This window comes from Anas acuta, chromosome 1, assembly GCF_963932015.1.
Source record: "Anas acuta chromosome 1, bAnaAcu1.1, whole genome shotgun sequence".
NCBI lineage: Eukaryota > Metazoa > Chordata > Aves > Anseriformes > Anatidae > Anas > Anas acuta.
The window spans coordinates 62,123,351-62,148,291 of record NC_088979.1 but is presented as its reverse complement, the minus strand read 5'-3'; the positions used below and the strand labels follow the sequence as shown (position 1 = coordinate 62,148,291).

General features: G+C 42.8%; 2 protein-coding genes and 1 long non-coding RNA gene across 3 annotated transcripts in view; 1 reads left to right on the top strand and 2 right to left on the bottom strand.

The window, feature by feature from the left end:
- Positions 1–264: 264 nt before the first annotated feature.
- LOC137854914 (coagulation factor X-like) lies at positions 265–7,624 on the bottom strand. Its single transcript, XM_068678893.1, has 5 exons — positions 7,464–7,624; positions 4,832–4,963; positions 3,216–3,382; positions 2,412–2,526; positions 265–1,271 (listed from the first exon to the last, which is right to left on the bottom strand). The coding sequence occupies exons 1-5, from the start codon at positions 7,537–7,539 to the stop codon at positions 724–726; spliced, it is 1,038 nt and encodes a 345-aa protein (XP_068534994.1). The 5' UTR covers positions 7,540–7,624; the 3' UTR covers positions 265–723.
- Positions 7,625–10,750: 3,126 nt separating this feature from the next.
- Positions 10,751–23,187, bottom strand: F10 (coagulation factor X). Its single transcript, XM_068678860.1, has 8 exons — positions 22,946–23,187; positions 20,667–20,827; positions 19,086–19,110; positions 16,335–16,448; positions 15,275–15,415; positions 14,215–14,468; positions 12,739–12,856; positions 10,751–11,943 (listed from the first exon to the last, which is right to left on the bottom strand). The coding sequence occupies exons 1-8, from the start codon at positions 23,013–23,015 to the stop codon at positions 11,396–11,398; spliced, it is 1,431 nt and encodes a 476-aa protein (XP_068534961.1). The 5' UTR covers positions 23,016–23,187; the 3' UTR covers positions 10,751–11,395.
- Positions 15,813–24,941, top strand: part of LOC137854921 (uncharacterized) — a 31,277-nt gene continuing 22,148 nt past the window's right edge. Inside the window, exon 1 of the long non-coding RNA XR_011095453.1 lies at positions 15,813–16,011. This is a non-coding gene — a long non-coding RNA (uncharacterized lncRNA). The remainder of the gene's footprint in view (positions 16,012–24,941) is intronic.

Here is a 24,941-nt window from a genome sequence, read left to right as displayed (position 1 = left end):
GCAATGGCCTCTCCGAAATCCCTGGAACATGCCCATGTGTGATCCACAGCTCCACACGTCATGTTTGCCTCTCTTACTGTAGAGGCTAGGGCTGAGTTATAACTGGAGGGTTTCAGTGGGGGTCCCATGGGAAGTCAAGCAATTAACTTCATCCAACAACACATTAGTATCAGTGACATGCCCAATTACTTAGACTCATGTGTGGATACACTGGTGGTTTGCACATTTTCCTGCTCTTTCTCTGTACACAATCAAGATCAAGCATTTTTTTAAATTATTATTATTTATTATTATTTTTTTCCAGAGGCTTTAGAAATGCTGGCCTGCTCTTGTAGTGCCCTAATCTGATAGTATCCTTGTCTAGGTTTATTTCTATAAAGCAGGTACTGCCACAGGAAAGCTGAGTCAGTTGCAACTTTTCAGTGGAAGGTTTATCAGCACAGCCAAAGCCTCTGAGACAAATTCAGACAAAGCAAAAAGATCTCCTAAAACATTGCATTTGAAGATATTCCATTATTGTCCAAACACAGCAAGCTCTGTTCAAAGTCTCTGTTCAAGCACACCTTTCTGAAAACTAGGCATGAGCTCATGAAGGAACTGATGACATCTCTTAATGGAAGTGCTAACTCTCAGAGCTTTAGCAGGCATTTTACAAAGAGGAAAATGTTATTTAGGGATCAGATCTGATGGCTAAGACAATTAGGTTGACTAAACGTCACGCTGTTAAGAGTTTTGTGTCAAAACACTTCTTACCCATGGTAAGAAGCTTGACAATTTAGTGTATATTCCATATTTTCCTTTTTTTCCACACCCTTCTCCCCAGCTGATAATACCAGTAGCGAAGTAAGTGCCATTGTATTCGGTTACATGGGGGCCTCCTCCATCTCCTTGGCAAGCGTCTTGTCCATCTTTGCTATAACCTGCACAGAACATGTTGCTTGTGACTAGATTTGTAAGGGCACGCCTACAAGTTCTCCTGTCCACGTAAGGGACCTGAAGCACTTTCATTCTTCTGACCGGCCGCGCACGTTCAAAGCTGTTCCCAAAGCCACTGATAATTCCGAATGTTTGGTTCATCAGAACATCGTTAGCAAAGTCTTCTTCTGGAAGGCACGCTGGGATAACGTCCTCAGAAAATGTGATAGGTTCTTTTAATTTGATAAGGGCTATGTCGCCGTCAAAAGATTTTGAATCAAATTCGTCATATGGGATTATTTTTTCCACTCTGTGTGTCGCAGTACTTGGCCCTTCCTCTTCTCTGTCCACCATCCCTGTATCAGATTTTTAAAGCAGATGTTAACAAGGCAATACCAGCAAGCCCAAGAAGCTCCTCAATAAAAGATGGGACTAAAGTACCTTGCACTTTGTATAGACATTTGTACTCTACAAATTTTTATTTTACATGTAGAGTATTACATTTATAATGTACATTTATTTTACATTTAGTACATTTCAGAGCTATCCTGACACTGTAGCATTTTATATGCATTTAGGAGAGGTTTTTATATGACTGTCAAAGTGCCAAGCAAGTTTAAAATCAGAAGTTTGCTGTCAGAATGATGGTCTCAATGACAAGTTTCATCTGAAGTTTTGGCCTTCGTTACAACATACCCAGTGGCACTCACTATTGTACAAACAAAACCCCAATATAGAAGAGTAGGTTCTTGCCCCTCTCGTTTGTAGAGCAACATTGTCAAACAGACTTAAGCAGGAAATACCGTCTTCTAAAACATTAATATTCTCCACACAAATGTTCATTCTCAACTTGTATGATATCTCTTTTGGAATTAAATTGACAGGAAATTGGTGCTTAGACAGATTTTGATTTACTGTTTTAGGCCAAGTGCAAATTTTTGTGACTCAGGATACCATTTTCAGTACCTAGAATTTGTGATAGACTATTTTTTTCATAAATTACATTATGAAAATTTGAATTCATAAATTACATGATGAATTTTTTCATAAATTACATTATGATAAATGTCATAATAAATAATGATTTTAAGGTTTCAAGTATGGAACAGTCTCAGACTGGTATCTACATGCTGTCAAATTATTTATTGTTAGTGTCTGAATGTGGCATCTGGAAGTCTTCAAGGTTTGGCCAGTACAGAAAATTGCACGAAGGTGTAATGTTAGACCAATTAACTAATTCAGCTCAGCCTTACTGACCCACATACTTCCATGGTTTATACCTGGCTTGCATCATATACAAGCTACACCGGGCCAAGCCAGGCATAAAGGAACTGTCCATTCGACCAGGTTGAACATTTATTTCATTGCTAGTAAACGGACAAGATGAGACAATGAGAAGTAAGTCTGGGATAGTTCAGTGTCTTGTACGTGGACACTCAGGACGTGTTTTTGTAGCACTTATTTTTATAGTAAAGGACAAAATGACAACCACTTACCAACGATAACCCGTAATTTCTTAGAATCAGTAACGCAATGAGCTGCAGTAAGTATAAAATACTCATTGAGGATTGTCCCCCCACAAAACCAGCTATCGTGCTTCTCCAGAACAGCCTGCAAAGAGAGAGAAAAAAGCTAAAGTGCAAAAATGTCTGTGCATAGAAATCCTGAACAGATAGCAAAGATTCAAGCAGTTTTCTTGGAGCAGAAATTTTCATGCGTATTTCCTATCAAAAGCATCCTTAATTCAGAGGTGGTGAGAGCTACGCTCAAGTGTAGCTACCACAGTGGGAAACTTGTCAAGACAGACCTTTTTCCCCATCTCAAAGTAGAGTCTGCATATTCAGGTATTTAACCAACATTTTTTTGTTTGTTATATTTTAAAGAAATTTGGCTTGTATTATAGCATCACAACTCATTTCTGTTTGCTGTAGTTGTTGATTTTTTTTTTTTTTCGTTTTACTTCAGTCTTTGTCATAACAACTCCAGCCTTTCTCTCAAAACTGCCATGTTACGACCTAAGTATCTGGGTGGCTGGCAGGGAACTGTGGAGAAGCCCATCTCTACGGCCAGTAGCTGCAACCTTGGTTCTCTCCTAGCCTCCTCTCAGCATTGTGCTTGATCCTGGGGGTGATCAAGGAGAGGTTGGGCCTGGTGCTTAGGGACATGGGTTAGTGGGTGACATTGGTAGTAGGGTGATGGTTGGACCAGGTGATCTTGGAGCTCTCTTCCAACCTTAATGATTGTGTGATTCTATGATCTGAGTGGGGTCAGGCATCGAACCTCTCAGGACAGCATCTTACCTGCCATGGACATGCGCTGGGTAAGCTGCCAGCCTCCTCTGTTACCTCAGGATGGTCGCTTGGTGTCTCAGTGGCTTCCTCATTACTAAGATGAGCATCTGGACTTGCTGTACCTTTTTCTCGACCCACTTCATGCTTTCTCTGAAGTTTACCACATGGGAACTTGACTAAAAAGGTAAAATTGAGACACTAGTACTCGATGTTGTACACTAGACGATGCTGGGACTTTGGGGCACCTGTCCCGTGTTGATTGCAAGGTGTTCCCATCTGCAACCCTACACAAGTCAAAATTGCCTCTAGAATTATAGATAGTCACCTTTAGGGGAGGAAAATTGTTTGCAGGAAAAAGCAGGCTGCTTTCATGGAATCAAGTCTTTGTGGAAATGAGGGAAAACTTACGTAAGAGTTCAAGGAAAAGTTTAACAAAAGCTGACACCATTTATTATGGTAATCAAATTAGATACTCAGGTATCCTCAGCAGGGTTGGCTCAGCAAGAATTTTCATGACATTAACAAAAATATCACAGGGGTGAAAGAAGGGGACCAGGATGGTTGTAAAAAGAAAAAAAAATAAAATAAGAATTAACAAAATCTTGTTCTAAAACTTACTCATGGGTTCAGCATTTACAAACTATTTAGAGGTTAAGCAACTTCTATTACTGGCTTTGTTATTTTCATGGACCTGCTGTAATTTTTCATGTACCTGCTTGTAACTTTTGTATTTGTGAAACTGGGTAAAATATTCTATATTAGGAATTATAAGCTCATGACTGAAAATTTGTATTAAATAACAAAGGTCTTATAACAAATATCATCAGACAGAGAGAAGAATACAGTAAGATTAATAATTGGTAATGTGCACTTTGCCTGACTGCAGGTAAAACTGATGGTTTAAGTTCAATGCTGGAAGTTATTTTTTTAAAAAGTTACTATACGTTAACTATGGAAAACTAGTTTTTAGAGGGAAGAAGAATGACAGGTATTATTCTTTTTAAAAGGATCAGGTTATATTTGAAGGGAAAAAAATGAGATATAACTGCAGTCACATTATGTCACTACTGCTAAAGTTATAATGAGTCCTTGTGAACTGCATCTTGTAAAGGGAGAAGTTTCTTGGGTTCCTACTCATTCTGATCTCCAGACGTTCAGCACACACTGGAGGCCTTGAAGAGAGAAACCAATTTCCACCAATGAGGAATGCAACCTCTTCTTTTCTAACAAAAGTTTCTGAAGCATGAGACAACTGCTCCAGTCTGTGGGAGAAGAGAAATCTCAGCCCTGTTGTAACCACCAGTGTCCCATGTGGCTTCAAACCTGCTGGAACATGGGTTTTGAAGTCTGCTCTGAGAACATACACAGATGCATGGAATACTTTAGTGTACTATTTTGGCCACTGCACATTTCTCATGGTTGTCTAATTTGATATTGGTTAAATTATGACTTCTCACTACGACCTTTCTTTTTGTTGGTAACATTTCAAGCAAACCATGTGAAAGGTGTCATCAGTGAACATTGTTCCTCATGCTACAACAGCCCTGCAGCACACCAGCACTTCCAAAATGCAGTGAAAACGCGATGTGCATCCCATAGAATGAACTTTAAGCGTGGCTTCATACCTACAGGAATGCAGGTTTTGTTGTCGTCACCCAGGGCATAGCCATCAACACAGGAACACACTACTCCTTCATCTTCATCTTTGCAGAACTGCCCACAGTTCCCGTTGTTGACCTTGCACGTGTCTGATAGGACTGCAAAGGAGGCAAATTTATAGGCAGGTTCCATATTCATGGCGATTTCTTAAAAGCACAAGCAAAAGCTCATGAAGACTTGCTCGCAAGCACTAGTCAAAGCCATCACCATTTTGTGTAATTCTGTTGTGCAATTCCTGTCAAAGACCTCTAGTAATCACAGCCATCACAACAAACATTTTTAAGAAACCTGTAAGCTATCAACACGAGGGAGACCGCTACCATTCACATCTCATGTTGTGATAGCTTCCCAGCTATAACTGGCAGCTCTTTGATGACACAGGCTGAGATAACCCATACTCACCAGGAGGGAAAGAGAATAACAAACTAGCAAGAACTAAGGTATCAGCAAAAAATAAAACACTGGACTGCAGTAGACCCTCACACTATTCCTTTTCCATCCTTAGATGATTCATACTACTTGCCTTAGTGCAGCCCCTGACATTGCAAGGTCATGGGCAGAATGGGAGCAGTCTTACTAACGGAGAGAGAACAAGGAGAGGTAATTGAGTCCTAACAGATGTCATCTAACCTCTTCCTACAGGTCTGTGATGAGTTTCCACAGCTCATCCATGCAGCCTAATCCACTCCTTAACTAGCCTTATAATACCTAGAAAGTATAATAATAATATCTATCCTGAGTATCCCACAGTATGATGTGATCCCACTACTTCTTGTCCTAGCTGTTCGTCTCAGTAGAAATGGAGAAGACCTAATTCCCTTCCTCCTTTTGTTACATATTTCACAAACTTCCTTGGTTATGCATAGTGGGGCTAAGGGAGGAATTTTGTTTTTCCTCCTAAGAATTGCCTCCTATTTATGTTGGATCACTGCTCTGGTTTCACAAGATTGTCTGGAACTCTCATCTTGATCTATGGTAGTCCTTCTGATCTGGGATTTCCTACAAACACCATAGATAAACACTCTTTCCTATCCTTCACGTCACTGGGGAAGATATTGAGTATCTGAGGTGCTAAGGCTCAGCTGTGTGGAGCCCTGCACTCTGCACCATCTTTCCTTGGACAGTGAAGCACTGATTAGCACAGTTTCAAAACAAAAAGTGCAGCAACCTCTCAGGAGTTCAATTCAGACCATGTTGTTCTGTCTGCTATTATATAAAAGCACGGGGATGCACTGCATCTTTTGTAGCCTGTTATCCTGTCCTTGGAGGAAATGAGACGGGGGTGATGTGATTTGTTTCTGACTGGTGCAACTCAGCAGTTTCTTTTCTCCTTGCTGCACACAAATAATCTGATATCTTAAGGAACAAAGATTTTCTTCCCTCTTGGGAGCAGACTGACATTCTCCTTGGTCTCTCTTCCTATATCTGTATTCTTAGATAGCTCTTGATTTTCGTATCATATTTATCTTATATTTTTTAAGCCTTAGCTTTTCTGCTTTTATGCCACAATGTCTGTAACACTTTTATACTTATCCTCAATGAACGGAACTGACATATATATATATTTTTTTCTATGCTTCCTTCTGGAGGTCAAGTCTTGAAGCAGCTCATGATTTTAATTAATCCTCCTGTCCTTTCTTGACCTTGGGATAGTTTGGACATGCATCATAACCATTTTTTATATGGAAGTATTATATCTTTTCTCTCTTTTAAATATACATTAATTCGATCTTCTTGTTCTTTTTCTTTACTTCCTTCATGAGCTCCATCATTTTACAATCACTTTTATTAAAGTCATCTTCACTCTTTGTATTAATAACCACTTCCATCCTGTTCATTAGAACCAAAGGCAGAATAGCCCAAAGTTGCTTTCCACATGCTTGTATGAGAAATTTTTTCCGAAAACATCTTGAAGACTCTCAGGACAACGGGTCTCCCACTAGGGACCTTTCTCACCTTGTCTCTGGGATGTGAAAAAAAATAATAAATAAATCCCTCTCACTACCAGTTCTTTTAATTTGGGTTGCTCGTGTGTTTATTCAGCGGTGTGCAACTATTCCTCTGTAATCTGTAAGTGACTTTTACAACAGAATTAAACAAGGTGTACATCACGTCTGCAGTATGATCCATACTCTTACTCTGCAGAGAAGCATCTTAGGCTCCAACTTCAAAGCACAGGTGGGATGCTCCCTCAAGCGGGAATGTGACACTTGTGCTGTAACTTACAGAAGCACACTGGGTGTGGAGTCCCGGCTCCCCTCTGCACTTTTAAACCCTGTGGGTTCTTTCTGTCACCCAATAGCTTCCGAATTGACATTGATAATGCTGTCAGGTTGAAAGCACAGAGTACTGATGTATTAACCCCATCCTTTACCCTGACACAGTCATTTCAGCCTGAAATAGTATTTCCCTAGTGACTCAGCCATGGATATTGTTGCACTGTAGCAGGCAAATGGGAGCAAGGTGAGTAAGAAAACAAAATTACCAGGTTTTTCCTGATGTCACCCTGCTTCACAAAGCACAAATGATGGCGAGTAATTAATTACCCTCGTGGTTGAGGCAAAGCAGCACAAAGAAGAGTTAAAGTGAAGGCTGTACCTGTCTGCACTGTCTGCAGGAAAAGGAGGACGAGGGGAAGAAGCCACACTGCTCCACGGTGACCCATCACTGCCATCCTCCAAGCTCACTGAGAATCTCCCTCTGGTTTCTCTGCAGGGCTCTGGGGCAGCTGCTAAATGAGGAACACTGCAGTGCAAAGGTCGCTAACTCATGAGAAAACAAAACCGCTCCGAGCAAAGCCTGGGCTCAGTGTCAGCAAAGGACAATGTTAGAACAGCAAGAGCCACTGTGTCGCAGCAGTGCCACCCTGGCAGCTTGCAGGTGCCTCATGGCAGCAAAGCTACCACAAGGGCAGCGTGGAGCTGAAGATTTGGATCCAGTGGAGCCTGTAAGCAGGTGTCCTGCACAGATGCAGAGGTCCTGGATGGGACCTCTGGGATACACAAAATCCAGTCTCTGTCACAAGCACCCAGCCAGGCAATGCTTTCGCAAATACATCAATTTCCACCTCATTCTAGAATTATTTTTTTTTCTTTGGCAGTCTGAGGACCTGCCCATACCGGTCATATCTTCAGCTGAAAATCATTTCCAGTTGGACACGGCATCTGCAGAAGTGTGCTTCCTTGCCATGTGGTAGGATGCCACAAAGAAGGCCAGATTGTCCACCTTCCTTCCCTAGGGCAGCCTCAATCGGTTGTATTCCTGGCAGCTAGTTACTTCCCATTTCTGAAGGACTACCAAATTTGAGACTTCACTGCTCCCCAGATAACTTCTGTTACAGGATTTTTGAGCCACAAAGGCAGAAGGTTTTCCCTGAGATCTCCTTGAACCTCTCTTGCTGCAAACGAGATGGGCTGTGTCTTTTTACCTTCACCACAGACATGAAGATCCAATTACCTCCTACTTCTCTGCAGTATTTTTTTTTTTTTTTTGTACACATAAAAGCTGCTGCTGTGCTTCTCCTCAGGCTCTCTATATTTTAGTTTAGAAAAGCCTCCTTTTTTTCAAGACCTAGTGCCTCATGCACAAGAGGATCTTGCCCAGATACATTACCTTGGACCAAGCCTGAGCAATGCCCTACCTTCTTATTCATAGGATAATCATATAATCATTTAGGTTTGAAAAGACCCTTAATATTATCAGGTCCAACCATCCACCTAACATTATGAAGTCCCACTATTAAACCATGCCTCTTAAATACCTCCAGGGATGGTGACTCCACCACTTCCCTGGGCAGCCCGTTCCAATGCTTAACCACTCTTTCTGTGAAGAAATTATTATCCTCAGTATTTGCTTACCATAACGAGTTCTGGTATTTTTAAATCCACTGGTTTGCCCAGAAAGTGTGGGCTCTACCTCTTGCCCAGCTCTTATGACCTGTTTAAATTTTGCTAGGTGAAATTGTACCAAAATAGTGTACATAAACAAGTATGCTTTTATTTTGTCTTTTCTTGCTGGCCGTAGAGTTGGTTATGGGCCTTGTTAGGCCCATAACCTTGTAGGCCTTCTTAGGCCCATAACCTTGTAGGCCTTTTTAGGACCATAACCTTATGGGCCTTACTATGCCCATAGCCTTCTTAGGCCCATAACCTTGTTAGAACCAAAGTGACATCAGCAAGAGACACATGCAAGCAGGCATGTCCCTTTAGCACTGTGGCAGACACAACCTTACAGAACAAGGAATGAATATGAAGCCTTTGAGCCTTGGGCACTATAGGCACCTTGGCACCGGATGAAAGTTTTGTAAAGGACAAATAAACACCGATTGCAAAGCCTAAGGACAAAGTCTCTCATACTCCACAGAATTAGGACAGTCATTACAGACTAGGCACAGTCATGCTGCACGCAAACATGGACTTTCATCTCTCTCTTGCATGCTGCTGTGTTAAACCAGCTCTGTGCCTGTTCTCAAGGTGCTACTTGGTTTGACAAAGACACTCTGGTAAAACACAGCAACTGCCACTGTTACCAGAGGCCACCTCAGCACCTTAAACAGTCCACTTTGGTCTTGAGTTTCACCTCGATCCTCAGGCTTCACCGAAGCAGAGCAATGCCCTTAGCACAAGTACTTAAATAGGATTTGGGTAGCACGTGCGCCTGAGGACTTTCCTTTGAAAAGGGATGTGTCACCCTGATGGGGTGCATGGGGGACAAGGGGCTAGAGTGTACAAACAGGAATTGAGTGGACAGAAGAAATCAGGGAACCAACATTGCTGAACAAACATTTAAGTAAGCCTGACAAGGTTTTATACAGGTGGAGACCATCACCTTGGGGTGACTGACCTGCAGTTCTTCTCGCTTCCTTTTACTGCTGACTGCAGCAATACTGTGGTGTTGTGTGGTGTTGTCTTTCTAGTTTTTCAACCTGATTTCTAGTGATTCAACCTGATACAGCACCTGCTATATGAAATCAGCCAGTACTCACTCAAACCCTAAGAGATAAGTGGCAGGTGCCAGGCAAAATGCAAGGTACCTCAGGAAGCATGGGAGCATAATAGGTTGGAGGAACCTTGGAAAGGCCATCAGGATGGCTAGGGGACTAGATGTACAATAAAAGGCTTGAGGGGATTGGGTTTGTTTAGCCAGGGAGAGTTGGGGGATCTAACAGCAGTCTTCCACTGCCTAAATGGGGATCAGACTGAAGACAGAGTCAAACATTTCCCAGAGCTGCCCAGGGGAAGAGGTAGCATTTAGAGGTTGCGACAAGGAAATTTCCCAGTAGATACAAGAAATTTTTATCTGTGAGTATGCTAACACACAGGAATTTGTTGCCCAGAGGGGTAACAGAGCCTTAGCCTCTGAAGTTTTCAAAACTTGAATGGACCAGACCCTGCACAACCTGATCTCACTTTAATGTTATTCCTGCTTTAAGCATGGGGTTGGACCAGATGGCTTTAATACGTCCCTTCCACTGAAAATTATTACATGATTTTTGTGACTAGGACTGCGACTAAGAAGGTTTGAAGAAGAAAGTATGAAGGAATGCTTGACTTCATATACAAAATAACAGGAGTGTCACTACTGCTGGGAAACCTTACAGCACAAAGCAGAGTAGTACCTGGACAGACATATGAGAAATAACTGGATGTTTGCCTTTTTCTAAGAAATTAGTATCATGGCATCTAACTTGCCCTTTAATGCTATTTAGGCCAGTGGAAGACCTAAATTCCTCCCATCCATTCTCTACTTTCTCATCAGCCTTGACATAAGGCAGGCGAACTGTGTCGTGCACTTGTTTAGGAGCATGCACTTTTTTCACTCTCAAATGAGACTTTGTCTTCATATGTGTAAGTTGACTGTAGAGAATAAAAAAATAAAAAAGAACAAAAAAGAAATAATGTTTTATTTCAGATGCTGATATACATCAGTAATACACCTTACAGTAGCACCTAGAAAAACTGCACACGCAAGGACCTCTCTGATCCTCAGCCATACACAATCCAGATCATGATACAGGAAACAGTGAATATGCACTTTTTTTTTTTCTGAAGGAGCAGAAAACAAGTGTTCAAATTAAACTAGAGTGAAATACAATCCATAAAAAGCAAAACCACATTTTATTTAGCTGCTGTGACCTAAGCAGGCAGTTTTGTGAAATGTGGTTATTTAGCAACACATAATGAATACTTACTTGTGTCTCAGCTTTTGCCTGGAAGGAAGCTTCCATGCTCCCTTCATCTTCTAAAAACATCCACAAGTAGAAGCTAAAAAGCTCTAGTAGGAACAAACTCCCTACTGAGCCAGCTGGCTGCAGTACACGTCACTAGAGGACTAAAGTCCTGGTCTTCCCACTTTCATCATGATTAGTGGGGGTTTGTATTATTTCCAGGAACCTCTGGTGGAATCTCTTGAGCAAACAGCTCATTTAGCAGATGTGGGGAAAAAAAAAAAAAAAAAAAAAAAAAAAAAAAGAAGTTTCCATTAGAGAAACTGCACTTTGTTCATTAACAGAAGGATTGAGAACCGCGTTGCTACAAATTTTGTCTCATGACTGTTTTTACCCAGCGTAAGAACCTGGACAGTTTGGTATAGACACCGTATTTGCCCTTCTTTGCACACCCTTCTCCCCAGCTAACAATTCCAGTAACAAAGTAAGTATCCTTGTATCTGGTTACGTGGGGGCCTCCACTGTCTCCTTGACAAGCATCTTTTTGCTCTGTATCATAACCAGCACAGAACATGTTCTCTGTTATCGCAAAGTTAGTGGATTGCTTGCAAGTGTTCCTATCAACATAGGGGACTTCAAGCACTTTAAGTTTTTTGGAAAGTCTTCCACCTTCAAACTCACGCCCGAAGCCGCTAACCATCCCAGACCTTTGGTTCATCAGAACTTCATTAGCAAAGTCTGCTTCTGGGAGGCACGCTGGGATAATGTACTTAGAACGTACTATAGGTTCCTTCAGCTTTATTAGGGCTATGTCATTATCATAAGTCTCGGCGATGTATTTAGAGTGAACAAGTATTCTTTCCACAGTATGTGTTGTTTCAGACTGTTCTTCCTTTTCTCTATCCACTTCACCTGTAATTAAAAGGGTCATTAATACGGAGATAGTATAAGAAATAAAGACTTGATAAAAGAGGACATGAGTATTCCCATTGCTGCCACTTCTCCTAAGACTTTGTACTTTACAAGTAAACTGTAAGAGTGGACTGCAATACTTATCAGCAGCACCTGGATGCATTTTCAGCTTCAAGGTTTTGTCAGTGGGGATTTCTGTAAGAGTTTATGTAAATCAGCATAAACTTATTCAGCTAAACTAATGCAAATAGGGGTGGAAGCTCTTACAGATGCTTGAGCCAGATCTTTGTCAGGGAAGAGAATCTGTTCAGGGTCAGGACTAAAACAGTGCAAACACAAAGTTGTGTTGATCTATTATCATGCCTCAGAACTGAAGCAGTGACTTAATGTAAGCAAGTTTCTTCCTCTAGCCAGCGTGTCACAGCCTTCCTGAGTGTTCCTCTAGAAACAAGTCAGTGTGCTTCACGCTTGCAAGGAAAAATTATGAGCCTCCTGAAGAAGCACTGCTCTGATGAGTGCAGTGCTACCCAACACTTCTAGAATATTTGTTCTTAATCCTTTCCAACTATCTGGCAAAGAAGAAACGGATGCACCATTATCACCTTCTAGATCAGCTGCCCCAGTGATTACAAAACAGGATTCCTGCAATAACAGGAAGGGGTAGAAAGCAGAACAACAACAACACTAATAATAAATAAAGTGATATGAGTACATCTAACATGGGTTTTAGAGCCCAGATAATTAGTCTGCAACACACGCTCAGACATCACTGGAACAAAATAAGTAGCCATTTACCAACAACAACTTTGATCTCTTTGGATTGGTTCATGCAATGAGCTGCAGTAAGGATGAAATTTTCATTCAGAATAGTTCCGCCACAAAACTCTTCCCCGTTCTCATTGATCAGAACAGCCTGTGGGAGAAAACAAGGGTAAGTGCAGAATTAAAAAGAGCAGTTTAACTTCAATGAGCTATAAGCAGGTAATTGCTTTCTCTGCAGACTGCATATATGCATAATACAGCAGCAGTATGCACCACTCTGCAGATTTCTCCTGGTCCTGCATACAGATGTGCATTTGCTACAGATTGGTATGTACTGTTAGAGAATCTCAGCTATCTTTATGCGACATAGAGGTTTAACTTCTTCACCTCACAGTGCACCTTTTTAGTAAAATCTTCCATGAACCAGATTCTGACTGACTGAGCAAGGAGCATGCAGTTCCCAAATCACCCCATCCTCGGGGATTTACTACCCCAAAGAATTCCTGTCCCTGTTCTGTTCCTGTTTGACCCTCCAGGTGTGCAGAAGACGGGAATTCATTTTGGCTGGTCTGAACTCAAGAGGAAAACTTAGTTTTGAAAGCATATTTGTGAAGCAAATGAGTGTTGTCTCTGACAAGCTGTCGGGTATACTGCCTAAAGGCACTGCTATCTTAGAGGACAGGGAAGAAGGGTGCAGGACAAAGGCAAACAGCATGTGGTTCTACACCTTCATCTAGCACTGGGATCTTGTCCAAACTTACACCTCTAAGTACTCAGTCCAGATTGAGAACAAGCAAGCATAACTCCAGGCTAAACAGAGGCTCTGAGTCTGAAAATAACCTCCTCAGCATATGCACAACTTTGCCAGGTCATGGCTTTTGCAGCTAAAAGTTGATTTAGTTAAGCTTGGGTAGTGCTCTCCAAGCCATAGATCAGGAACCTGCTAAAAGGGTTTAAGCTTTGTGCCTAGCATTACCCTGGGCACCTCCTCTTACCTGTGTTAGATCTACACAACACTATTCCCATACAGAATTGGACTATTAGAGCAGTGGCCCCAGTGAATGAGCAGATCAACATGGAAAAGCACCAAGCACCCCAAGCACCAAGCACCAAGATGCACCTCACTCAGAGAAACAGAGAAGGGAAGTCATTGTGCCTTAGAAAGGTTGAGCAGAATGGCAAAGAAAAGCAGAAGCAGGACAACTCTGCCAGAACAAGCAGCTTATGGCTGGACAGCACTGGAACACAAGCTGGGCCAGCATCACTCAAAAGTCCTGTCTGGTTACAGGTTAAAAGCAGCACCACCTAAAGTGGCATAAAACCTTTCATTTTGATATTTTAAGGCTGCAGTTTGCAAAACAATACACCTAAATGCCCAAGTTCACACAGCTCAGGCAACTCCAGCTACAAACAGCGTACTACAGAAGGCAAACAGGTTAAATGAACAATTGCAGAGCTTCCCTCAGAAACACATGCTGGCTACATGCAGAACACAGACCCCAGATTTACCTGCCATGGACATTCGCCAAGATGACACTCGTCACCACCTACTATCCTGGTATCCACATAGGGAGTCTTGATACTCGATCCGTTGCGAGGAGGGAGGGTTGGGCTTTCTGTGGTAGTAACAATCTCCTCCTCCTCCAGACTTGTTCCATTTGGGAAGAGGCCATCCTGCTCACTAGTTACATTGCTACTCTCAGTGGGTAAAATAACAGACCTTTTTTCTCTTTTGACAAAAACTTTTCCACAAGGGTACTGTACTGTAAAGACAATAATACTACAATTAGAGAAGAAAGACCCACATAAGATGAACCTTGACAACACCATCTCACAATAAATAAGTTATGCAGCTGTTTTCAAGACTAACAAAGCTTAGGAAGATGCAAAAAAAGACCAGATGGTTTGGAAAAATGAAACCCATTTGCTACACCTAAAACTCTTCTGTAGGCTCAGTCTCTGGACAGTGTTTCCAAAGTATTTAAAGTCACCTTCTATTGTTTACATTGCTATATTCGTGTACTAGCTCTTATTAAAACCATCTTAATTAGGAAACTGAGTGTTCTATTTTAGGAATATGGCTCATGACGGCAATTCATCATTACTTGTAAAGGATATAAAAAAACAACGTCAGGAGCATACCGTTGACTCATCCCTCTTTCCCCATTTTTTGGAACAATTAGAACACTTCAAACAGCGTCAATCTTAACTATTTAATGTCAGCAGTTACTATTTGATTAGGTTAACTGAAATCAGAAGTAGAAACATTTTTGTGAGCTGCTATTTTATATGGAGCATTCGTGTTCAAATAAACAAGATACAGCGATAGTTCTTCACTTTATTTCCTCAGGAAATTCTGTGAGAGGCACCCTGCAAAGGGTTCTCAGTCAGCTAGGTTCTGAGAAGTCCATCATATCACCTCACACATGGAAGACTTCAAAAATACAAACCAGCTGGTTGGTCTCAGTCTTAAATCTATGCCATGTACAACACTGATGGTTCAAAACACATTCTTTAACTAAAACAAGCCTCACCAGTATTGCTATTAGTTTATCATGTGACTTTGTACCTGATGAAACACAGTGTTTGCCATCTTCTGCTAGAACATATCCTTTCGCACAGGAACACATAACATCCTTCTGCACACTTTTTTTGATGCTGCAGAACTGCTCACAGTCACCGTTGTTTATTTTGCAGTACTTTGGTATGACTATAAAAGAGGTAAGTTTGAAAAAAAAAAACCTGTAAGTAAACACTGACTTTGCAGATCTAACAAAAATAAATTGCACTCTTCAAAGAGGATCTGTAGTTCCCCTGTAAAATGCTTGAAACCCATTAAAATGGGTAACAGCAAGAGTGGCGAAATTTTGCTTATGCCTTACAAAGCAACCACATCCACTGCACGAAACATACTTGCTAAACCCATGTACACACAGTGACCACATCACAGTGAGCTCCAAAAAGCGCTAGCACGAAGGTGCAGTTACTGATAAATCCTCGCATGATTCATCCCTCCTGCCCTAAAAAGATCAGCTCTTCATCATTCCCCTCTGTCCTGTTTCTTAACTTCAGTTCCACACCCTCCACTCTTCTGGGCAACCAATACATGCTCCAGTGACATCATTACATCATTAGGAAAGTAGCTGTAGGGCACAGATGTGAGACTCAGGAAAGATTGCTATGAAAGAAAAGGATTCTTTGCAAGGCTGAAAAAGTCTCTGCATTGTCTACTGAGATCTGCTTTCTTTGGTTCTTCACTGCTGTGAGCTGAGCAGAGATGCTGTACTCCTGAGCTTAGAGTCCAAGGTATGATATCAGTTATAATGATATATTATAACTTAGTTTTATTGCCATATTTTGGGTGTTCAAGCTCATGTGAAGAGGCACTCTCATACTTAAGAGGGTTTTGTTTGGAAGAAGTGTGAATTTGGAGCACTTGCTAATGCTATCCAGCTGTAGAGCCTGAAGGCTTTCTGCTTCTGGCACTGGCTTTCAGCTCACTGTTGACTGCCATCCTATTCTATGTATTTTTCTAAGAGGAAATTAATCTTTGTTAAGGGAGTGTTAACTCCCTATGGTTCTGCAACCCGGTAAACTCACTGCCACAGGTCTTTGAAGGAGAAACCTACCAAATTCACAGTTCTTGCCTTGATAACCATCCAAACAGGAGCAAGTGTAGGAACCAATTCCATCCTTGCACTGTCCGCCATAGTGGCAAGGATTTGAGCTGCACTGGTTGCCATCTATAAAAAAAATAATAATAATAATAAAAAAATTGTAAGAGAGCAAGCATTTTTAGTGAGCTCTGAAGGGGGTGGGGTGGGGTGGGGGGGTTAGTTTTCACAAGCAATCTTTCATTGTTCTTTTTAAAACATATGTCCTATGAGCAGCCACTTTCCAGGCAAGCAAGAGTAACTGCAGTCATTCCAAGTTGGCATGATTCATATACATATCCTCAGTTTTGCAATCTGCTTTTGGTGGCTACTGTATAGTTTCAGCTTTTTTTTCCAAGAAGATAAATTCATACTTGCTTGTCCAAGTGTACATCATTTACAGTGAAGATTGTAAAAGCAGATGGGACATTTCCATGTTGCAACTACTGTCCAAGGCATTTCCCTGCAATTTCCACATAATAATGACAACTCAACTCTTATTTCTTTAAAGGTCATCTCGTCCCACATGCATGTGTTTTGCCTGCAGTGCCACTTATTTAAAGTAACAGATACGAGCGTATTAATCAGAAGATAAACAAAACAAAACAAAATGTTTACAAAGCTCTGCTAAATCCATGTGTGCAGGCCAAATTCCTGTTTCATGCTTACAGTACCAAAATTGTCCCATTTTATCTACTGAGGTGTGAGCTTAGACCTCAAAGAATTAGCTCTTGCCTCATGCTCCCTGTATTTAAGCTGGGATCTCAATATTTAAACATATTTCTGCCACCTCCCTTCCTTTCCATGACCTGGACACAATTGGCTGGCCCCAGCCACAGCCACACGTACTTCACAAATACACTTACAAGTAGAAAAATGAGGCTGCACCACATTTGGGGGAATGTGCCACACAGCAGCCTCTTCTCCCACCCTCACAAAAGCAGCTCACTCTCTTGCACCGATGCTCGCTACCTAGATCTCTCCCATACAGCAACCTGCAGTAACAAGTGCATTCCTGCCTCATACGATGCCAGGCTCTTCTGGAGTGTGTGATAAGACAAGCAGGATATCTGGGGAATTGATGCTTGCTAATTAGTTGCTGGAGATTCACTACTTTCATATTTCTGAATGTTGCCACCTGTTCTGCTCTTGTTTGGAGCACCTGGAAGAACAGCAGTGCCCACAGCAGAGACAATGTGCAGAACACTGCTCATCCTATAGATCCAGCTTGCAACCTACACGATGCCTCTGACCTGTGACTTCATCTTCTGCAGTTACATCTGCCACAGGGATCATCTGCTGGGCTTTGTGTGCTGCCCATTTTACATTTTACATTTTACATCCCTTCTGTACCTGAATGTGGCCTCAAACAACAGCACTCCAAGTGAGGTCCACCACGGAGGTGCTGGAAGACTGATGTCCATCCTCAACAGTGGGAAGGCAAGACCAACAATGAGCAAAAGAAAGGCACACATGAGGTCTGCCCTATTCTGTAGAGGCCTTAGCTGAGCAGCAGCCTACTGTTAGAAACCATACGTGCACAGTATTCCCCTGTACTGTAGTTGCTGGTGTGGGACTGAGTTTTATGTCAATATTGCACAAAAAACATTGCAGAATCCCCCTACTAAAAAAGGAAACAAGACACAATTGTTCTAGCAACTTTGCTGAGGGCAGCTGTGGTTTTCAAAACTTCTGAACACCAATAAAGCAATTCGTGGACTGTGGTTTAAGATGTATGAAATCGGCATTTCCGCTAAGAGCACTGGCACTGATGTCCCACTGCCTGTAGTCTCATGAGAGAATGGTCTGAAATTTTCCACTCCTGTTCATTGTAGCACTGACGCAGGCTTTGCTTGAAACTTCGCCCTTTAGGTTGCAGAGTTTATCCCCCTCCTTAGAGGATTGTGAAAATTTGCATCTTCTTTGTGGCAACTGTCTTCAATTTTCTGCAGACTCAAAGGATGAAGCTTAGCAGTCTTTGGTCTACATTTTTGAAGTATTCCTCCTAACATGTGGGCTGGACACATACTTTCAGAAGAATGCATTACCAAACACTAATACATTAAAAATCTGCACATGTGAAATGATTATGAACAACAGAACCCTAATAAGTACAACTCAGACCTTCAGGAAAAAAGAAAAGAAAAGAAAAACCAGAAAAGACTGGCAAGCAGTATCTGCTAATCTGCTGTATGTCTTCCTTGAACGCCAAAGAGTTCTGTAGAAAACATTTCCCACCAAATGATCTACTTTACAGAAACCAACAACACTGTGGCATGCAAGGTGACATAAAACTGGCAAGAAATTGTGCAATGCAGATTAATAGGTTGTGCTGGCTAAAGCATGTAAGTGCCACTCTCTTCTTTGCATCTTGGAATCTCCCATCCTGGGTTGACCTTCTGGAGGATAACTAACTGGCAGAGCCAGAGGCCCAGCTTCTGCTTCTTGCTATCTACAAAGGGTCAGTATTCTTTTTTTGAGATGACAAAGGTCATCCCAGGAACTGGAGGCGGCTGGACCTTGCTTTCAAATTAAATGACTGGGTTCAAGCAACAGCAAGGCTGTAAATCAATCAGGTTCCTCTTTCAGAGGAAACACAAAAGTGAGGGCATCCCACAGCGAGAAGAGTAAGCAAGGCAGCAGGAAGTGGTTATGTAAGAGGTGCATCCTTTTTCATCTTGCAATAAGGAGGCTTAATTTTCTAAACAAGTGCAGGGTGTTCCTTACCTACATAGACGTTCCAGAATTCCTCCTACAGGCAGGTGCAGGAGAGGGAAATAAAAGAAGACAAAAAGAGTTAGATGAGAATTACTGAATTCAGTTCTTCAGAAAAGTATCAGAGTTTTCATAGAGAGGATACTCATAGCTAATAATTTTCAGGAAACATTTAAGTTACAGGTAAATACAATGTCTTGCAGCCTGATATTGCCATTTCATTAATTAAAACCATATGAATGAACCATCTCTAGTGGCCACCTCTAGAGAATCATAGAATCATTTAGGTTGGAAAAGACCCGTAAGATCATAAACAACCATAAACAAGTTGAAAGAGAAACAAGAGAAACAAGTCTCATGCATTTTTCAGAAATACCTGAACCTGCTTAGGGGGTTCCTAATGTGACCCACTCAGCATAAGGCATTTGATTTCTAGCATACCTGTATCTTGCCCTTGGTTTTGACTGACTTTACTTACATTCCTGTAACATCAAATTCTCAGTCTCCTTCCCCTGTAACCCTACGAAGCTGGACCTCAGAAATCCTGAGATTTAATAATATTTTGTCCAATTTCTGTTCTTCTTTCCCTCTCACTGAGGACTCCAGGTATGCTGTCTGTCCAAGACAACGAGGTCTGGTCACCAGGCAGAACAGGCTGTGCTGGTTCTGCTATTGATCAGCCAACTTTTATGCTTTGAAGTGCCCTGGTGTAGCATCCATGACTCCTCACCCAGGTCACCTCAGGGCCACTCCAAGAACATTCTGGCCAGCCAGGAATTCCACAGTGAAATGAGTCTAGCCTTGACTCTCATTTCAGGGCTGTTCTTAACAGCCACACAGCTATGTACAATGTTCCCAATTCCCCTCCACCACCAAGTCACTTCATGTTTTCAAATATTACCTTTCCTACCTGCCCACCACCTTGCCCCATCTCTTTAAGTCTCCCTTTAATTATAGGGAGACTTAAATTGAACTGCTCACACTTCTAGCCAAACTTAAGCAGCCTCCAGGGTAGGGAAGGTGACACAAGATCCACACATACAAACCTCATTCCATGTGGGAATTTAACATTAAGGCATATAAGGACTGTCCAGAATACACATTCTGTCAATTCAAATGATGGAAAGATGGCCAGAAAATGATAAGCCCTGCAAAGCCTCTTCAGACAAATGTGGAAAAACATTCATGTGAACTTCCAGGTCAATATTTGCCATCCCCACCTTCCCATGGACCCTCCATCTAAGAATATAGTCGTGTCAGTCAGCTATGTCACACAGATAGGGTGAAAATAGTTCTAACACAAGGAGTATTAAATCATTTAAAGGTCAAACACCTTACAATGGAAATTAGGCAGATCAGAACAGGTAAAAGAATGGAAACTTTAACTTGGCCTGACTTGGCAAGAGAGGAACTAAGACTGTTTTGATATGCGTATGCCTTAGCAATTCCAGCCACAGTCAAAACCACTACTTCACACTTTGTGTTAAGCAATCAACAATAACTTGTAAGTTTTGTTGTCCAGCTCACAATACTTTATACTATTTTGCAAACATGAAATATGCAGGCCTATGTTTCATATTAGTTCATCCTTACGGTTTTCTCCTGGTCTTCAAAGGCTTCTCTTGCCTCTTCTTTAGAGCAGCGCTCCTCATTGCACTCCCTTTCAATATTGCCTTGTTTCATTTCCTCCAAAAAGGAGTTAGCACGTTTTGGTCTGTCCAAGAATTTGTCAGCACTTTCTTTCTTGATGAATACTAGACAGTAGAGAAAATGATACAATTGCCGGGTTACGTTTAGTGGTGGTATAAATTCATTAGAAATAAATGAGGTGGAAACAAAACCAAAACAGACCCTCTCACCTCTCCACCCATAAGCAAAGTTACCTGTCATCTCAGTCCTCACAGAGACTGATACATCTCAGGATCTCTCTCAGAATCAGCAGCTCCCAGACAAACTAGAGGCACGCAAAACTCTGTCCTGCTGTTGTTAGTCTTGAAAATAAGAACATGCAGGCTGCTGCTGAGGGCTTCTATTTCTGTTGATCCTGCTCTTCACTCCAGTCTTGAACAGAATGACTTTCCCTGCCACTCTGAAGGCCAGGGAGACTGCAGTTTTGATTTGGTTTTAAATCTGACAACCAGGCAACACCACTGGCTGCTCCAGGGGCTGGTGGTCCAGACGGTAACCACCACACAGACTCATGATGCAGTGACTTCAAGCAGCATGGGGTTCTACTGACAGATGGGAAGAGCTGTCTCACAGTCCCACCTTCAGAAAAGAAACTGCCCGTGTGTGAGATCTACTGTCCTGTACCACCCCAAATCCCACTGCACTGCCCTGGGGTCTTCCTTCCCTCTTAACATCACTTCTAATTGCCTTTCGTAGCATTCTTTCCTTACCCCTAAGTTTGCATGTAGAGCTGCATTTGAAGATTTAATGAAGAACAGAAGCAAACAAATGTCAGCTTAGCATCTAAAGAAAGTACACCTCGAGGTCAGATTGCTGGGTTATTTTATTTTTTAAAAGGTTGGCGTCACACGTGAGATCTCCTGCCTTGAAGTTTAAGACACAGGTAGCTGTTGATTGAAACTGAAGGATCAGAGGCACGAAAACTCAGCTCATGAGCAGTCCTGTTACTCTGCAGTAACAAGAGCTGGCGTTATGTTCTACACAGCTGAAATTTAAATAGGAAAAAATACTTTCCAATCACAGACTGGAGTGTGGAAGACAGTGCTGCAGGTGGGTCTTGAAGGTTCACACTCAGTGGGCAGCATGCATGTACCTTCTGGAGCATTCTTCACACATCTCAATGCACTAATAAGTAAATTAGCTGATCAGTAATCATATAATTTAATATGCTCTAAGCAGCTATGGAGGAAACTTACTCTGCTTCCACTGAAATTGGTAGATCAGCCACAGGGAGCCAAATTCTGTTACTGCCATTTGTATTAAGCACTACCACAGAGCCCATGCGTACTTTGGAGTCCCACTTATTCTGAATATGCTCCTTGCAAGGAAGGCTTACAGAAAGTGCTTGTAACTTCTAGCTCAGCAACTGTTAGTTCATTCACCCACTGTCTTCTTTGTCCTCAAATCCCTCTCTGCAGTTATGGGAAAGTGACAGGATGCAGCTGGTGGGGTTATTGCCACTCTATTCCTTTGCCTCCCCATCGTCACTGTAAGAAGATGTTTTTGTAAACTTCAGCTAGCCGATTAGTCTTCTGAGGCTGGCTGCCCTCTTTCCAAAGCTCCCTGTCATCCTTCTTTCTTTGAAAACACAGAGGAGCAATGGGCGTTGGTCACCTCAACTAGGACACCCTAGCAACCTGCAGAGGACCTTATTTTAAAACCCAGGTAGGCTGACTCACTGAAGGAAGAGTTAATGCCTTTTGAAAAGCCACATGGTGTGGCTTTCTGTCCTGAACTTTGATGTTGACCCTTGCAGCACAAACAGAGGCAGGACGTGCTCATCCCCCTGCGCCCCAGCCCATGGCCAAGCGCACCCAGTCGAGCCTGCCTGGAGCCCCACGACCTCCAGCACACCCCGCTTGGTGGGCAGCTCTCCTCCCAGTGCTACAGACCCCATTTCACGGGGGGACATGGCAAGGCACAGCACCTCAGGACCGCTTGGGATCCCCACCTCCCTGCTGAAACCCAGCAGCAATTTTGGGGCACCCCAGGTGTCACCCGTCAGCTCCTCACCGCTGAGGCGCAGCTCAGGACAGGGGTGCAGCAGAGCCCTCTGCCGCTTTGGGCATCGAACCTCCAGCCAGGCATTTCCACAGCAGCCCCCAAAAAACCGTCAGGAGGGGACATCCTCCTCATCCTAGACCCCTTGGCTCCCCTTCTGAAAAAAAAAGTTGCTGCCTTACCTCCTCCTTCAGCGCGGAGCTCGTCTGCCAGCGCCGCGCAGAGCAGGAGGAGCAGCAGGCGGCCGGCCATGGTGGCGGGGGGCTCCCCGCAGCTGCCAGCGGAGCAGGACGGGGACAGGGACGGGGACAGGGATGGCGACAGGGGACGGAGCTGAAGCCTTCACCTCCCCGGGCGGGGAGAGACTGCGGCGGCGTTGCTTCACCCTGCCCAGAAATAGCGGAAGCGCCTGGAAGGGGGAAAGCCACCGCGGGATTTCTCAGCCGGGGGAGGGAGGGGGGGGTTGACCGATGATGAGGCTCTACTTTTTTTTAAAAAAAAAAGAAAACAAAAACAACACCAGAAACCAAAAAGCAAGGAAGCTGGCTTTTTTTAATTAAGCCATTTTCTCAGGGGGAAGTTGGGAAGCGAATTGTCACATTATGAAGCAAGGGCTGGCCGAGGCTGGCCTTGCCCAGCTCGGTGCTGGCAGGTGTGGGGCTCGGCTTGGGAGCAAAGCCAGGCCTCGGCCTCCCACTCCAAAACCCATGATTTTGGACATCCCCCCCCCAAAACCACCCCATACCTGCACCCCGACACCCCGCTCCCCGACACCGTCACCCACTGCCTCCTCACACCCCCAGGGCCCGTCTGCCCCTGGCCTGGTGCTCCATGCCAGCAGCGTTGTTTTGCCATCTTCGCTCAGTGCCCTGTGGTGGGGAAGGGGTCCCCTGATCAAGGAGATGTGCCCCAGATCTGTCCTCCATCTCCCCGTTTTTTGGAGTCTCACTGTGTGGTGCCCAGTGAGGTCTCTGTGCGCCGGGGAGGCCCCGGCTGAGGTGCTGCCAAGAGCCTGCCCATTGCGTCTGCTTCGTCTCCTCTGCTTGTTTAAACAGGCTGTTATGTTAAAGATATGCTTAACACCTGGCTTTATTATGAAAAAGTCACGCTGTGCAGCCATTAATGCTGTTTGGGGTTTTTGTCTGTGTTTTGCCCTTTTTCTGCAAGATGATCTGTTCATAAATATCAATATTTACCTAGAAGAAGTCATCCCATGGAGCCTGCAAAACCCAAAGCTATTCGAGCTCGAGGGGCCTGGAGGCGTGATTTTGCAATGCTGAGTGCCTTGTCTCAGTGAAAATCAGATTTTATTTGCTGGCTGCTGCCCTTAGTCACCTTTCTCCATGGGAATTTTCCCAATTTTCTCTTTGTTCTGCATGCTTCTTCTGCTGGTGTATATGATTTCCTTTTTTATTTTCTCTCCCCCAGTGGGTCTGGTCTTGTTATTTCTTTAGGAATAATTAGAACCTCTGGGTTGTGTTTTTATTGTCTAAGACCTCTTGTTTCCTGAGTCTCTGGAGTTTGCTGCCTTTCCCAATTCAGTTCTTAAATGAGTAGCCCACCATTCTATGTCAGTAATGCAGATTATAGGATGTTCAGTATCGCATGGGGTATGTACCATATAATGTCAGTGTTTTCCCCCAGTCATAGACCGCAGTCAACAGTGTGTCCTATTTAACTGATGAGCCTTTGTGATTGAGCTGATATTCAGCGTGATTTGAATGAATCCAAAGCATAAGATTTACATAATGTACTTAAACTATTAATCCCATGTTCAGTTTCATCTGTGATTTCCCTTACCTTTTTTTTTCTTTTTTTTTGTCTCATGCTTACATTAAGGAAACACATTTTGTGAAGATGTAGTCTGTGGCATGCTCAGAGCTCCTCAGGTTCTCCCTTGTACACATTAAGGCTTCAGAGAACTGTCTTTGGACTGTCTTTGTTTTGCAGATGATCATATTGTTCTCCTGTTCTGGCTTTAGGCCAAAGGACAGAGGACACCATTTCACTGTTAGATTATACTGGCCAACAAATTAAACAAACATTCCCTTTCACTTGTTTTCGTTCTGTATTGATAATCATAATAACAAGGCAAAGATAAGATTAAATCAGTGGCATTCTTCGCCATTCATAAATTTAGGATTGAATATTCCACTTAATAGCCTTATTGCAATAATA

Excerpts from the sequence above, each read along its gene's own strand:
- LOC137854914 (XM_068678893.1), bottom strand. The coding sequence starts at position 7,539 with ATGGCAGTGATGGGTCACCGTGGAGCAGTGTGGCTTCTTCCCCTCGTC. Across the intron at positions 3,383-4,831 it reads CAAAACCTGCATTCCTGTAG|TCAAGTTCCCATGTGGTAAA; the intron begins GTATGAAGCCAC and ends TTACCTTTTTAG. Across the intron at positions 1,272-2,411 it reads GAAATTACGGGTTATCGTTG|GGATGGTGGACAGAGAAGAG; the intron begins GTAAGTGGTTGT and ends AATCTGATACAG.
- F10 (XM_068678860.1), bottom strand. The coding sequence starts at position 23,015 with ATGGCCGGCCGCCTGCTGCTCCTCCTGCTCTGCGCGGCGCTGGCAGAC. Across the intron at positions 20,828-22,945 it reads GCTCCGCGCTGAAGGAGGAG|TATTCATCAAGAAAGAAAGT; the intron begins GTAAGGCAGCAA and ends TCTACTGTCTAG. Across the intron at positions 19,111-20,666 it reads TTGAAGACCAGGAGAAAACC|GAGGAATTCTGGAACGTCTA; the intron begins GTAAGGATGAAC and ends ACCTGCCTGTAG.